Here is a 15,093-nt window from a genome sequence, read left to right on the forward strand (position 1 = left end):
GAAGAGTGCATTACATAGACAAATCAGCTCTGGTTTCTAGATACAGTGTTCCACTATATTATTTATTGATTTATCATCCTAGTTTTAAATATGGGAATAATTCAGATCCTTGTTACAGGATGAGACAAAAAAGGTAAGAAATATCCCAGGGAAGGTGTATATGGGCCCATGGTGGCTGTTGGTTCTGCACTGAACTGCCAATCAGAAGGTCTGTGGTTCAAACTACCAAGCACCCTGCAGCCTTTAAAAGATGTAAAGGCTTGGAAACCCAGGGGAGCTGTTCTTCTTTGTTCTGTAAGATCACGGGGAGTTCAAATGGGTGAGAGGGCAGCAGGCTTTTCTGTTTGGCCGGGGAGGCTGTGCAGTAAACCCAGAGACGTCAAGGTGGATACTGGAAGGCCAAGACACATATTGAAAAGAATACACTTTTTTTTAAAAAAATTGAAAAGGAACATATATGGAAAGTGTGAGGGCAATTTAGAATGTTAAAAAGGTAAGGCTTCATGGCCATTTTCATAAATATTTTGAAGATTTAAAATTTTCTTCAAATTACACAGCTAGAATTACAGGACACAGTTTAATATCTAGAAGTCAGTGGATAAATTATGTTAAGTATTTCAGAGGTGAAGGGAACTCCAAGCTTCTTTATAAGAAAAATTCTAACTTTTAAGAGTTTCTGTGCCCAGGTGGAGAAGTTGTGCCTCTTATAACAAGGCTGGAACATTTTCATTTTAATAAAGGAGTTTGAATTCTTGACAGGCCCATTTTGGGTTTCAGAACATTTGAGTCTCTATCGTATCAAACTCACGACCAGTGAGTTGATTCTGACTCCTAGCAGCCTTATGGGACAGAGCGGAACTTCTGTGGGTCCCACAGGCTGTCAGTCTTCATGGGAGCGGAGAGCCTCCCCTTTCTCTTGCAGAGTGACTGCTGAGCTCAAATAGCTATCCTCGCAGCTGGCAGTCAAACACATAACCCCTGTGCTGTCAAGGCTCCTAACTAATGGATGGCCCCTTTAAAAATAAAGTAGAACTGCCTGTAATTCAGGCCCTAATTAAAGTGAAATGATACTTGGAGAAAATTCCAAGTTCATGTAATCTGCACTGTTTAAATATGCCTCCAGATCAAAGGACACCGCCGTGTGAAGTATAACTTGGCCTAAATATTTAGTACAACGCAAACTACTGTAAATAATCCTGCATGCACTTCCTCTCTCTGAGACTAGCTAACACTACATTGAAATATCCTGCTTATTTATGGGTGAGCAGAGTGAAGAGTGATATGCGGCATAGGTTCTGTATCTCACAAACCAGAACTGATATGGGGGAACGTGCCATTGTTTGGAATCAGCAGGTCAACTATGCTCAGAAACAATTCTCACATTTGAGGCCCCCAAATGTGTGCTGGCCAGTGAAATTAGTAACCCAGTAGAAGCTCCTCTTGATATTTCCTCCTTTTCCTTTAAGTACTACTTCATTCTCAAATGTTCACAAGTATGTATAATTACCCAACAGTTAACCGAAAGACCAGCCAATGTAACCAAACCAGGGTTTAAAAACACGGCAGCAACGAGAGCAACAGCGCACGCTTGAGGCACATGCACCTGAAGCCCCGAAGCCGCGTGTATCCTGCAGATGAAGTGGGATTGTCCTGGGGTGATCTGTCATTTTGGGGTCACCCCCTCCTTTCAGTCCCCACCTCCCACACCCTCCTTCCAAGTCCCCCATTTCACCCCCACAGGCCATAACTACGCCTTTGACTGTGGCTCTAGGGGTTTGGGATAGTTTCACTCAGGCAGAAAACGCTGCATTCCTGAAACGCGGTGTCTAGAAGGTCCCTCACCCACACTGATTGAGAACACGCATCCTTCCTGCCTCCTTCTGCCTCGGTCCCTGGCCAGCACTAGGTCTTGAGGCTCCGAGAGCACTGCCCCCCGCCGTGCCCCCTTGCCCTCCCGCAGTCAGCGAGTGAGTGAGGGAGCCGCACAAAGAGCACAAGGACTCCTCGTGGCGCCATACCTGGATCTGGATCGAGCCGGGCCACTCCCCAGGGGGCCAGGACAATCAGCAGCCTGAGCAGCCTCATCCTGGGGCTCACCTCCACGCAGGGGAGTCTGCAGGGGCTAGTGTTCCCGCCTCAGCCTCCTGCAATGCCCTTCCTTCACAGCCACATGCCTCTGCTCGGCTTTCTTCCCAGGTCTCCCAGGTCACCTGCGCCCTGTGGCTTTGCCTCCTCTGCCCAGTAGGGTGTGACCTGAGATTGCCAGCAGGGGCAGAAGGCGGGCGTGTGGTCTCCTCAGTGCAAAGCAGCACCCGCCCTGCCAGTTCCTCCAAGCCGGAGCCTGTCGGTCTCAGCCACAGGCTGCCCTCCAGGAAGCTCTGCCAGCGTCAGTCTCCATCCACTTTCAGGGTTTCCCCATTGCCCCACCCCAGCAGGGCAAACCAATCAAATGGCTGGCCTTTGCCTTCAAAGGACCTGACTTCACTCCTCCTTGAAGATCCAGAGATCTACAGACAGGCAAACCAGAGCATAAGGGTCAGCCACCACCCCCATTCATGGGAGGAACCATGTCCCAGGAAGATGGTGAGGACCAGGGCAGCCCTTGAGAGACCTGGGCAGAGGGAGAGGTGAGCCACTGTTTTTTCATTGAACTGACAAACCCAGAGGGGGCTCGAATGCAAACTGCGGGAGGTGACATGGGCTTAATCTTTCCTGAACACCTTAGTGTGGATCTTGCCAAAGATGAACAGAAATAGAAGAGTGTAATGAATTCCTACAGACTCACCCTCCAGCTTCAGCAGTTCGGAATTTATGGCCAACCTGATTTCACCTATCCCCTAACCCTAATCCCATTGGATTATTATTATTTAAATTCCAAAGACCACATCAAAATGTGTCTCTAAAAGATTGTTATTGTTAGCTGATGTTCAGTCCCTTCCAACTCATTGCAATCCTACGTCCAACCAGGGGGGTGGAACCCCGCCTCGCCAGGGGCCATCCTCACAGCTTTGCTATGTGGGAGTCCACTGTTGGAGCGACCGTGTGACCCAGCTCCTTGAAGGTCGTCCTGTTTGTGCTGCTGGCATTCCGTTTAGCATGATGATCTTCTCCAGGAACTGGGACCTCTGATAACGTGTCCAAAGTCCATGAGATAAAGGCTTCCCATCTTCGCTTGTAAGGGACACTCTAGTTATACTTCTGGAAATTCTCCTGGAAGTCCATGGTGTATAGTTAATATCCTTTGCCAACACCATAATTCAAAGGCATCAATTCATCTTTGGTCTTCCTTATCCGTTGTCCGGTTTTCACACGCTGATGAGATGACTGGAAATAAGAAGGAAGAGGGCTTCCAGTTCTGAGAAAATTAGCCACCAAAAACCTTACCCAACGGCAGTGGAAGATTGTCTGATATAAATATGCCAGCAAGTGAGCTCTCGGGTTGGAAAACACTCAAAATACAAAATACAGCCGATGAAGAGCTACCTCCTCAAAGTACAGCGGATCTTTGTCTGAGAGTTTCGATTCCGAGTGCCCAGGCTTGCAAAAGGCGAGAGATGGCAGGGACTGTCCAAAATCCTCACACAGCTTAGTCTCCTTCACAAGCACTCTGATCAGTAGCCACCATCTGGCCCTCAGGCAGAACGCCTTGGAAAGTGGATTGCCTCCACCCCTCTCTGGCCAGCCCAGGGAGGGGCAGTCTCTCTCCTAGGGGCTTGCCTAGGTGTGTCCTTGACGGAAGTCACCTTATTGGGGACAGTGCAGGAGTTTCATCATCATGAGTCATGCCCTATCCATCTGGCCCAACTGCCTTGGTCAGAAGGACCTGGACCAATCTTGCAAATCCTTCCATCTGACAATGTCCTTGTCCCAGTCATGGCCCCTTCTCTGCTTCTATGGTCACATCTGTAACCCTGATGTACTGATCTACCACCATTCAGTTTCCTTTGTCCGCCTTTTGAAAGCTTGCTAACTCAACCAACCCAGGAACACCATTTTAACCTAGACCACCATTGCTGGTGGCCTCCCCCATCCAGATGATGTGTCTGTGTCTTTGTCTCTTTTAAAGCCTAACAAATGTCCTCTTTAAGTTATATTTGAAATGCGGTTCCTTTTATCCCCAAAAACACCTTAATAATGTGAATAGAGCAAAGCTTTGGGGACCTTCATGGGCTAACGTGTCTTGACAAAACAAAAAGAAACAGCCACAAACATCCACTAATAATCAGAATGAGGAATGTAGAAATGCATGAATCTAGGAAAATTGGAAGTTGTCAACAATTAAAAGAACAAAAAACCTCACTGTCATTGAGTCAATTCAGACTCATAGTAACCCTATAGGACAGGGCAGAACTGCCCCTGTGGATTCCTGAGACTGTAACCTTTTACAGGAGTGAAACGCCTTGTCTTTCTCCCAAGGAGTGACTGGTGGTTTCGAACTGCCGACCTTCTGGTTAGCAGCCCAACTGAATACACCACCCAAAACCAAACTCACCACCACCGAGTCCATGCAGACTCATATTGACCCACTGTAGGTTTCTGAGACTGTAACTATTTACAGGAGTAGAAAGTCCAGCCTCTCTTCAGAGGGAGGAGCTGCTAGTAGGGGCAACCTGCTGACCATGCAGGTTGCAGCCAGTCCATAACCCCCGCACCATCATGGCTCCACAAATGAAATGAGGCCAGAAGACTGATATTCTAGTCAAGTCAGTCAAGTGAGCTGAAATGGACTGATCAGGCCATTTTCAATCAAACGATCAAATGGTCTACTGTTCCAGAATGACTTGAGGAATGGGCTCACATTTATCATCAACAAGAACATCTCAAGATCTAAAGAACAACGCGTCAGTGATCGGATAATCCGCACGTGGCCTACCAGAAAGACCAGTACAGTAATTCAACTAGATCTATACTAGCCACTAGGGCATGACTGAAGGCCCCGCGAACCCCAGTACCGTCCATCAAGAACACACCCAGGTAGGCCCCTACGGGAGACTGGGCTGGCTGGAGAGAGGAAGAGCTCCCCTTTGCAGTCCCCCGTGCTGTAGGGCAGGATGGCTCTCACCCTTAGCTAACTGTCGGAGTGATTCAGTGGAGGTTTCCTCCACCGGGGGACCCTGCAAACGCTGTTGGGTTTCCACTGTGCTCCATTGCCTTCTGCAGACGCGGTGCTCAGAATTGAAGCTCTAATGCTCCCCAAGGAGGAGGAGGAGGACCTCACAGCCATGGCCAAGATGGAATTTTCCACGAGCCCAGAGTGAAGAGGACTCAGAGACCAACTGCTGTTCATTTCATCAAACTAAAGCAGCATTAAAAATTTTTTTTTTCACTGCACCTGAGCCTGTAACCTGATTCATAACGGCTAGAAGGTATCTAGGGCAGAGCGAAGCCTGCTTGGAACATAACCCAGGGGACAGCGGGGAAGGAAGGCCGCTGAGGAGGCAGCTGGCTCGCTGAGAATCGAGCAGGGAGACAGCAACAGCTTAGATTTGCCATTGGACACGGACAAAGAGTTTTGAGGGGCATTAAAAAGATCACTGGGGTCAAGTCAATTCCAACTCACAGCGACTCTATAGGAAAGAACCGAACCGTCCCCACAGGATTTCCAAGACTGTAAATGTTTACAGGAGCCCATGGACACATCTTGTTTTCTCAGAGGGGCTAGTGGTAGGTTCAAACCACTGGCCTTTGAGTTCACAGCTGAGTGCTTTACCCACTGCACTAGCAGGGCTCCTGAGGCCAGGCTAGGAGCTCCTTATAAACCTAGAGGGCCACTCACCTTTTGGCTGGATGCAAGGGCATTTTGCCAACTCTTTGGTCAGCGTCCCATCCACTCCCATACCCACCACTCCCCCTTAGGATGTCTTTGTACAGGTAGAAGAGGCCCCCTCCAGGCCCTGTGTGTGAATTAGGAAAAGCTGACCCTCTCTCAGACAGACAGGAGGGTGCAGGGAGGACCCTCTGCTGGGACCCTTTTATCTCAACAGTAGTGGTTTCTTCCTGAGCTCCATGTGAGCTCGGTACATGTCTGGTCTGGGTTTGCCAGAAGAAGTCAAATCAAGTCAACCAACCAACAAGAAACTGTTGCTGTCTGGTCAATTGTGGCTCATGGGGAACACACATCAGAGTAGAATTGCATTCCCTGGGGTTCTCAGGGATTGCTTTTTCTTTCTTTCTTTCTCTTTTTTTTTTTTTTTCATCAACGTACTGATTTTTATTAGGGATTGCTTCTTCAGAAGTAGATCACCAGGCCTTTCTTCTGAGGTGCTCCTGGGTTCACTTGAAGCACCCGTTTCTCAACGAACGGGGCGAGGGCTGCACTTGTTGCCTCCCAGGGAGTCCAAAAGAGGTAAGGGAGGCTGAGAAAGTCCACTGGTCAGGACTTGGTACAAAACACCTTCTCCAAATGGCCCAAAGCGGCTATGTGACCGTGGGCAAGTATCATTTCCAGGGAAGCTTCACTGCCTGCCCTTCAGAGAGAAGAGTGGTGAGTCAAAGCTGAGCGGAGGCCAGCGTGCTGCAGCTGTTGGTCCGGCCTCTTCAGCACTGCACGTGAAACAAACATCCTGGCAGCAAGCCTTCGTGCGTGGGCACAGCAACTGTGCCTATGACCTTTGCCCATTGCTGGTCTCAGAGCCTTTGGGAAGTCAGGCTGACACTGTGGTTGGCCTGAGGCCCAAGGCCACAGAGGGCTTAGTCCAAGGCCATGGAGGAGGCGGGCCGTATCAAGTCATGCTGATATCCTGCTCAGGCGCTCCAAAGCAAGCTCCCTCACATTCCTTCACTTAAGAAACGTGCCTCTCTGTGCCGCGTCTTGTGCCAGTGCTGCAATACGAAGCTGGGCAACGGTTGCCTATGGTTTAATTTTTTTAAAGAAAGAAAAGAGCAGGCTTTAGGCAGATTCATAGAGTTACCTGTAAAATTATAACTGTGACCGTGCTCAGTGTGGATGGCAGTCTAAGGATTTAGACATTTCCCCGATAGGCCATGGGGAGCCACTGAATGTTTTAAAGCAGGGAAATGACACGAGCCGCAACCCTGGCTGAGCCAAAAGAAGGCATCACTGGTGGGGACACCTGGAGGGGAGGACATTTGGAGGACAGTTGAGGAGAGGCTTCAGATTATGCCATACAATTTGTGTCTTCTTATAGCCGGGCTTAAAAAAATTTTTTTTGTAAGGGAATTTGAACTCTGTTTATTTTTGCATTCAAAAACAGACAGTCCAGGGGCTTTAAAAAGTTGGTGGGGAAATTCCATTAGCTTTTAATTCCATTTTTCCACAATCTTTTGGAAGCCCCTTCGTATATGGCATGATTGTGGAGGTGAGAATCCAAATAAAGTGTATGGAACCCTAGAAGGTGATTGGTCTATGTGGTCAGCCCCCTAGGCTTGAAATGAGATATCCTAAAGGCAGATAAGGGACCTGACTCCCTCCAAAAAGAGATGGGAGCAGAGTATGCTCTTTGGACACTGGGTCCCTGTGCTGGGAACCTCCTAGACCCAGGAGACAGAAGGACAATGGCCTGTCACCAGGGCATTTTGTGTACCAATTATAAATTATACCAAAGAGCCAATCAGTGAGCAAGCACAGCAACATCTAATGATTATGCCCTCTGATATTTAGTCTCAAAATATTTTCCATTTCATCACACTAACTGCTGTTGTAGAGTCAATTCCTTCGCATGGCGCCCCATGTATTGCAGTGGAGAACTGCGCCCGAGGGTCTGCTTGGCTGTGCTATTTACAAAAACAGGTTGGCAGGTCTTTCTTCCAGGGCGGGTTCAAACCACCAACCTTAAGGCGAGTTGATTAGCGCCATTTGCCCCACATAGACTAGGACAAGGTGAAACATCATCTTAAATGTTCAAAGAAGTAGAACACACAGCCATTTTTCTCAAGCCAGCTAACCAAATGTGTCTTGCCTGATTCCGTTTGATAGTGAGCAAAGAGAAGAAGTTTCAGAAACGAGTCCCTACTTCAACCCTGGGGATTCCTTGGAGGCAGGGTCAGCCATTGACAAGCTTCTTGATGTGATGAAATGCGTTTTATGCTCCCCGCCTGCATGACCTGCTCTCAAGCCCCCTTCTTCCCACACTGGGTGTCCTTTCTGGGCCTTCACGGTTCACCAGAGCTGGGGTCCACAATCTTATCGGGGATTTTGTGGTGGTTGATCCTTAAATATCCCAATGAGTAACGCTGGTGTTGGTCACAATGGACTAACAGCAGAGCCAAATAGCAGGTAATATTTTGCTCCAGGAACCTGCTCTTATTCCTGGTTCGAGACCACAGAGTCAGTTCGGGGTGAATACATTCCTGGGTCTTTGTTGTTGTGCCCTGTCAAGTTGATTCCAACTCACAGCGACCCTACAGGACAGAGGAGGACTGCCCATCAGTTTTCCTAGCCCGGGGCTGGTGTGGCTTAAACATTGGGCTGCTCACTTTAAGGTAAGGTGACCAGGTGTCTCGCTTTTGGCGGGACAGTCTGGATTTTGGGCGTTTTAAAAAAGTCCCGATTTTTGGAAAGTATGCACGACAAGCTAGGGAATGGTCTATTTGGTCCATATAGACCAAATTTTTAATCAAGAACCCCCACCCTCCCCGTCAATGGGGTCCCGCTTTAAATCCGGTCACCTCACTTTAAGGATGCTGGTTAAAACCCACCAGCTGTTTTTTGGCAGAAAGATGAGGCGGCTGCTCCTGTGAAGCTTTAAAGCGCAGGAAACCCTATGATTTCAGAGAGTCACTATGAATCAGCACAAACATTGTGGAGATGGGCTGGGTCTGGTTTTCGATCTTTACAGTAGCACAGCACCAGGTCTTTGCCTGTGGAGGTGCTGGTTTGTTCCAACAGCCAGTCTTTCAGCTAACAGCCAAGTGCTTTAACCACTGCACCACCAGAGCACTGTTCTTAATAGATGCTAAATGAATAGTTCTTGAATACATGAATAACAGAGCGAATAAGCCCGGTTGCAGGAGTTGAAACATTAATCACTGAAAGGCCCAGTCACCGTTTACTTTTTCTGTGGTTTCTGCTTTGCCTTCTCTCTCCCAACGGCCGCTTTCTGCTCCTCTCCCTAGTTCAGGCCTACGGCATGGCTGCCTTGGTCTGTGATACCACCCTCTCCAAAACATCCCTGCCTCCAGCCTTAGCCAGGCACCGCCTCACCATCCTCCATCACACTGCCCAGAGGAATCACCCCAAACCCTGGAAGCTGGCTGCTAAGTCCCCTGCTGCCAACACTCCAGCGGCCCCCATGACTGTGGGAAATGTTCAGAGTGCTCAGCCTGACATTCAGGTTGGACACTTTTCACCTCTTTGTAGGTGTCTCCTCCTGGACACACTTCCTCCTCCTGGAGAAGTTGCTAAAACTGCAAATCTCTGTACAAGAGTGCGAGTAAGCCCCGCTCGTCGCTGTGAGCGAGGTGGAACATCAGCACCCAAAGGTCAAGTGCTGAAGGATAAAGAAGCTTGGGAAATGATGGGGGCGAGAAGGGACAACAGGAGACACGGGGAAGGACAAAGTATGTCAGGTAAAAGATTGGGCTCAGGAGGCAGGGCTGGATTCAACCCCACTCTCTCTTTTTGCTAGCTGTGTGAACTTGGGTTGACGTCTTGTCCTCCCCTGCATGACCCAGAACACCCTTGCAGCAATAAAGAGTTAAACAGGGTTTCAGAAGCAGCAGCATATTTATCCTAGGTCAGTCGGACAAGCTGAGCCTGAGGCAGGCAAAGCCCCCTGACCTGACATCTCTGTTGGGTGATCCAAGTTTTCCTGGCATCAGGTGCGGAGAACTTCCCAGGACGTGGGACTCTCAGTTTTTAAACCCAGAAAGTCCTGGGAAAACCTGGACTAGTGGGTCCCCTCATGCCTCTGGCCCCTTCCAGCCTCATGTCTTTGGCCCAGAATGCCATACCAATGTTACTGTCTACATGTGCTGGGATCCAGGTAAAGTTGGGGCGTTTCCTCCTCTGTAGAATGCGGATGACAGTCCCCACCACATTTGGTTGCTGTGAAGATGAAGCAAATAAAGTGGGCCCTATATTCTTTGCTCCAAGACATTAAAACAAATTTCTCATCTATCTGTCAGTGGAACAAATGTAAAATACTGCATATACTATCTTCAATTGGAAAGTAAATATAAACTCCTAATCTTAATAAATGCATACTTTCCCTGCTAAGTTTGCTACTAGCAGCCTTGGTGGCATAGTGGTCCACACATTAGCTGTGATCCACAAGGTCCGCAGTTCGAAACCGCCAGCCACTCCTCAGGAGAAACACAGTGCTTTCTACTCCTGTAATCAGCTACAGTCTCGGAAACTCACAGGGGCAGTTCAACCGTGTCCCATAGGTTTGCTGTGAGTCGGCATTGCCTCCAGGGCAGTGAGAGAGAAGTTTGCTACTAAGAGGGATCTAGCATTAGAAACTCTTTGCCCCATTGACATTTAGAGTTCAGACGCTAGTACTCTGTAGTAGTTACATAATCTGTTGTCAATTTGAGACTTAATAGTGAAGGGGTGGAGTTAAGCCTGTCAATCAGGTCACAGCTTGATGACCTCATTTGGAGGCGCTAAGTAGATAAATAGCTTGCTGGAGGTGAGATACTCTCACTCCCTGAGAGACATTACTGACGATGAGCCTGATGGAGTTATGCTGATACAGCCAAGCCCTGGGAGCTGGAGTAGCCACGTGGAGACCTGTGCCAGCACTGAGATGCTTCTACCGCCACTGGATCCACAAGACTTTCCACCCGTTGGCCTGTGATCTTTCTGCATTCGGCGTCATTGAATATGTTGCGTTAATCTGAAGAGTAACTTACAGACTTGTTTCTCTAGTCAACCCTGACTAACACATGCTCTAATACTGTTCTCTACTATTAATAATCCTGGGTAGAAGGTCCGGCAAAACAAACCTCAGGATGTCAAATCTCTGAACCTTAAATGATGCTGCCAAGTTCCAGATGATAGTTTATCAAATACTTGTAACTGCTCTCCCACACTGCTTGTGTCACCTGATAAAAATCGTTCTCCCAGCCCCTGCCTGTGCACTTTTGTGTCTCCCTAGTTCACAAAGTGTTTCATTTTTAACAGTCAGTAAATCCAATGAGTTTTCATGATGAAAATTAGATATGCTTACCTTAAAAGTTTTTAATAAACAATGTGTGTTAGTCCGGATAGACTAGAGAAACAAATCCAGAGATACTCATATGTATATAAGAGAGTTTTATATTAAGGGTAATTGTACATTAAGAAAGTATCTCAACCTAGTCCAGTCCAAGCCTGTAAGTGTGGTATTAGCCCATATGTCCAATACTGATCTATAAAGTCCTCTTCATACTCACAAAACACATGCAATGATGCCGAATGCAGGACGATCACAGGCCAGTGGGTGGAAAGTCTTGTGGATCCCGTGGTGGTGGAAGCATCTCAGCACTGGCAGGGGTCTCCATGTGGCTTCTCCAGCTAAGGGCACTAGCATAGTGCTATGTGTCTTGTCAGTAGAGTGTCTTCCAGGGAATCAGTAGGGAGAGAGAGAATGTCCCCCGTCTCCAAGGAGGAAAATCCCAGATTTCTCAGGAGAAGGCCATGCCCACACAGAGACCTCATTGGCTATGACCCGATTGACAGACTAGACACCACCCCTTCACTCTTAATCCTCTCACGTCCCAAATTGACACCAGATTATGTAACTACTACACAAGGCTAACAAATATGGGTGTTTTGCACCTTTTATTAGTTAGATGTTTGCTTATAAAGTATACGTATGTGCTTACTTCCACGTGGGTAAAGAAAGCAACTCGCGGAAGTGGGAGAAGCCAAATAGTTGCAGCCTAGTGGGCACTGTGGGCAGAGCAAGAGAGGCTATTGAAAACAATAGCATGTTTCGAGGATTAAGTAGGTCGCCAGGTTAAAGCTGTACTTTAAAAAACCACACAAGTAAAGCCTTCTGGTGCCTCTATGAATATAGTAAAATATTGTATTAATAGGAGCGCATGAAGTTTCAAAATTTCAAAACACCCCCATCAATATATCACGCAGACAAGGCAACATGCTATATAATGCTCCAAAGAAACTCACTGCTATAGAGTCGATTCCAACTCATAATGACCCTATAGGACAGGGTCCTGTAGGACTGCCTCTGTAAGTTTCTGAGAATGTAGCTGTTTATGGGAGTAGAAAGCCTGGTCTTTCTCCCATGGAGGGGCTGGTGGTTTCAAACTGTGGACCTTGCGGTTAGCGACCCAATGCATAAACACTATGCCACCAGGTATAAAAGCACATTATTTAGAGGACAGCCACCGGGTTGCAAATGAAGACATAAAACCAATAGGAAAAGTACAATCTTAAAAGGCATACAGCCATAACCACTAGGAAGCTCAGCTTGGTAATGTATTACTGGGGTCAAGACGACAAGGGTACCTCTTGTAGACCAGACTCAACTGATTGAGCACCCAGATACCCTGGCCTCACCTGGGTGAGGAGAACACTTGTTTTTCCTTTAGTTCTGGCCAGATGTCTGAAAGACAAGGAAGGAATCAAAAGAACATTACAGAAATCATATGAGAATAACCAAATAAATAAAGTAATGATTCTACGAAGCATGGACCAACCAGGAGAATCCAATTTCTGTGGCGCCTGAAACTTACCTCATTTGTATGGTCTTATTTAAGAAAAAATAATGCAAAATAGATATAAAAGTAAATGACCAAGGCAGAACAGGGGTGCCTGCCCTGTCAGCTAGGGGAATGAACACAGGCTCTTGTGAAACAAGTTATGAACAAAGGATTCCAAGAGAACTCGCTTGGTAAACACCTTAACCTTGAAGCCAGGCCCTAGTGGAAAGCCTGACACTGGACTGTACCCCAGATATACTCAAGCCGATTCTCAGACGTGCTGACCTTGAGCAGCAGCCCAGATGAAACGGAACGAAAACGACGAAGGAGACCCAAGGACCAATATCTCGTTAGAAAGTTGCTTTACGATGAAGGAGACCCACAGACAAGCGGAGTAACTCGTTAGAAAGTTGCTTGATTATCGGCAGAGTGGCAACCCCCAACTTTTTGAAAGTGCCATTTGAAAACTAGAAGCGTTCCCCTGGACAACAGCCTTTCTCAACTCATGATGGGGGACCTGCTTCGCCCAAAGTATATCTGTATCTGATCCACATTTACGGTGGTCCTTCGAAACTCATGAGAGGGACCAGCTTCATGTCTTTCAAAAAGACTCTGTGCTTTATTGAAACTGTGGTTTAACTGTTTGCTGCTGCTGCTGCTGTGTGTGTGTGTGTGTGTGTGTGTGTGTGTGTGTGTGTGTGTACGGCATGGCTTATCTCTGGATCCACACAGGTCTGGAGCTTGCTAGTTCCCCTGTGGGCAACAGCCTTGGTACTAAACTGCATAGTAAATATGTACCTAGAGAAAAGAAGGGTCTTGCAAGGGGCCACCAGTGTGCCAGGCTGCCATCTCAATGGAATGCTGCTGGCAAAGTTCAAGTTGGCCGCACCGAGTCAAGGCCGGCTGGCAAAGCACTCTGCTGTGTCTTTTCTGGCCACGTTTGTTCCGCTTCTTCTAGTCGGTGTTCAGTCCATTGCTGTACCCTTTCCTCTGAAACTTGGGGTTCCAGGATTACCACCCATATCGCTCTCATTTGGTCCCTAGTTTCTTTGTTGTGGAGTCGGTGTAGGGTGTCTGCCTAGTTCCACGTTTTATTGGAAGTCCTCATTCTGTTGGCATATTTTATCTGATCTTAACGATACTTGATATGTTCATGAGAATCAGCTACACTAAAGCTTTAACTCCCTACTCTGGATAAAGAGCGAAAATGATCATTGTTATGAAGAGACCAGAGACACTGGGCCCTGCTTTGCTGCAAATGGAAAGATTCAATAGAAAAATACATATTGATTTATCAAATGAGCAAGCAAGATTAGATAGAGTGAAAATCCATGCAGGGTCCCATTACAAAGCCTGGTGAAATCGATCAGGGAGCAATCGTGAAGCTTTCCGATGGCTTTGAGGAGCAGACCTGAGAAGTGTGGGCACTGAAGCAGGTAGGTTTGCAATTCGTGCTGCTCAGGATTGTGCAGGATAGGAAGACTTCAGGAAAGCAATCAGACAAACAGCTGATTCTAAGAAGCTAGGGTCCAAATTAGGCAACAAATCTGCATAATTTACTATAAGATTTTTGAGAGTTGCATGACAGACATTGGACTAATGTAAAAATAAAGTTAAGGAAAATAATGTATTTATTGGCAAGGACTACACTAAAAGTGCATGCATAACTGAAAACCCTTTTAACTACAGTTTTAATTTTTAAAGATATTTCATTACAATTTAAACAATGTTTAAAAATTCAAAAGGTTATTTTTGGGTTAGATTAGCTATAAGAGTTTAATAAGTTGAGCATTAAACAAATAGTTCTGGGTGTTCTTTACATATGAATGCCTCTCTGGTGTTCAAATAATTCTATCAGTGTTAGCCAATTCATAATGATCGTTATTGGTAGAAATAATCATCAAAATGCAAAGTGACTAAAATCCACCCAGCAAAATTTGTCTCAGCAAAAAAAAGGAAAAAGGGAAAACAAAACCAGCTCTTATGTGTAAGGTTAAAAACTGCAAGAAGCCATGCTGAATCACATAGTTCTACATCATGGCCATACATAAAAAACTACAGTGGCAGATGTGAAAAATCAATAAAATTGGACATCGATCACTTTTAAATTAAACTCTCATTGGGCAATGAATGTACAAATGTGCTTTATACAATTGATGCATGTATGGATTGTGATAAGAGTTGTATGAGCCCCTAATAAAATGATTAAAAATAAATAAATAAAAATAAAGTGTTGAAAAGCAAAAAAAAAAATTAAACTCTCATTGTAAAGTTTGCCTTGCAAATAATTGATCCACCTACACATAATTTCTCATAAAATGAAAATAGAAGAAAAAATCAGAAAACTGAACAGAAAATTGTCCCCAATGAAAATCCACCAACATCGGAACAGTTCTAGTTGTATTTATAAAGTGAAGACAAAATGACTTTGGAGATTAAAACTCCAGGTCAAAAACACCCAAAGGGTGTATCAAGCACTTAGCT

The 15,093-nt window shown here is 46.4% G+C and overlaps 1 protein-coding gene across 1 annotated transcript in view; it reads right to left on the reverse strand.

Moving 5' to 3' along the window:
- Positions 1 to 2,278, reverse strand: part of SMPDL3B (sphingomyelin phosphodiesterase acid like 3B) — a 38,328-nt gene extending 36,050 nt beyond the window's left edge. The window contains exon 1 of the mRNA XM_004705325.2: positions 2,019 to 2,278. Coding sequence (XP_004705382.1) covers positions 2,019 to 2,085 — 67 coding nt within the window. The 5' untranslated portion in view covers positions 2,086 to 2,278. The remainder of the gene's footprint in view (positions 1 to 2,018) is intronic.
- Positions 2,279 to 15,093: the final 12,815 nt, after the last annotated feature.

Source organism: Echinops telfairi, unplaced genomic scaffold (assembly GCF_000313985.2).
Source record: "Echinops telfairi isolate 266 unplaced genomic scaffold, ASM31398v2 ScPeMD7_7457;HRSCAF=8495, whole genome shotgun sequence".
In the NCBI taxonomy this organism is placed as follows: Eukaryota; Metazoa; Chordata; class Mammalia; order Afrosoricida; family Tenrecidae; genus Echinops; species Echinops telfairi.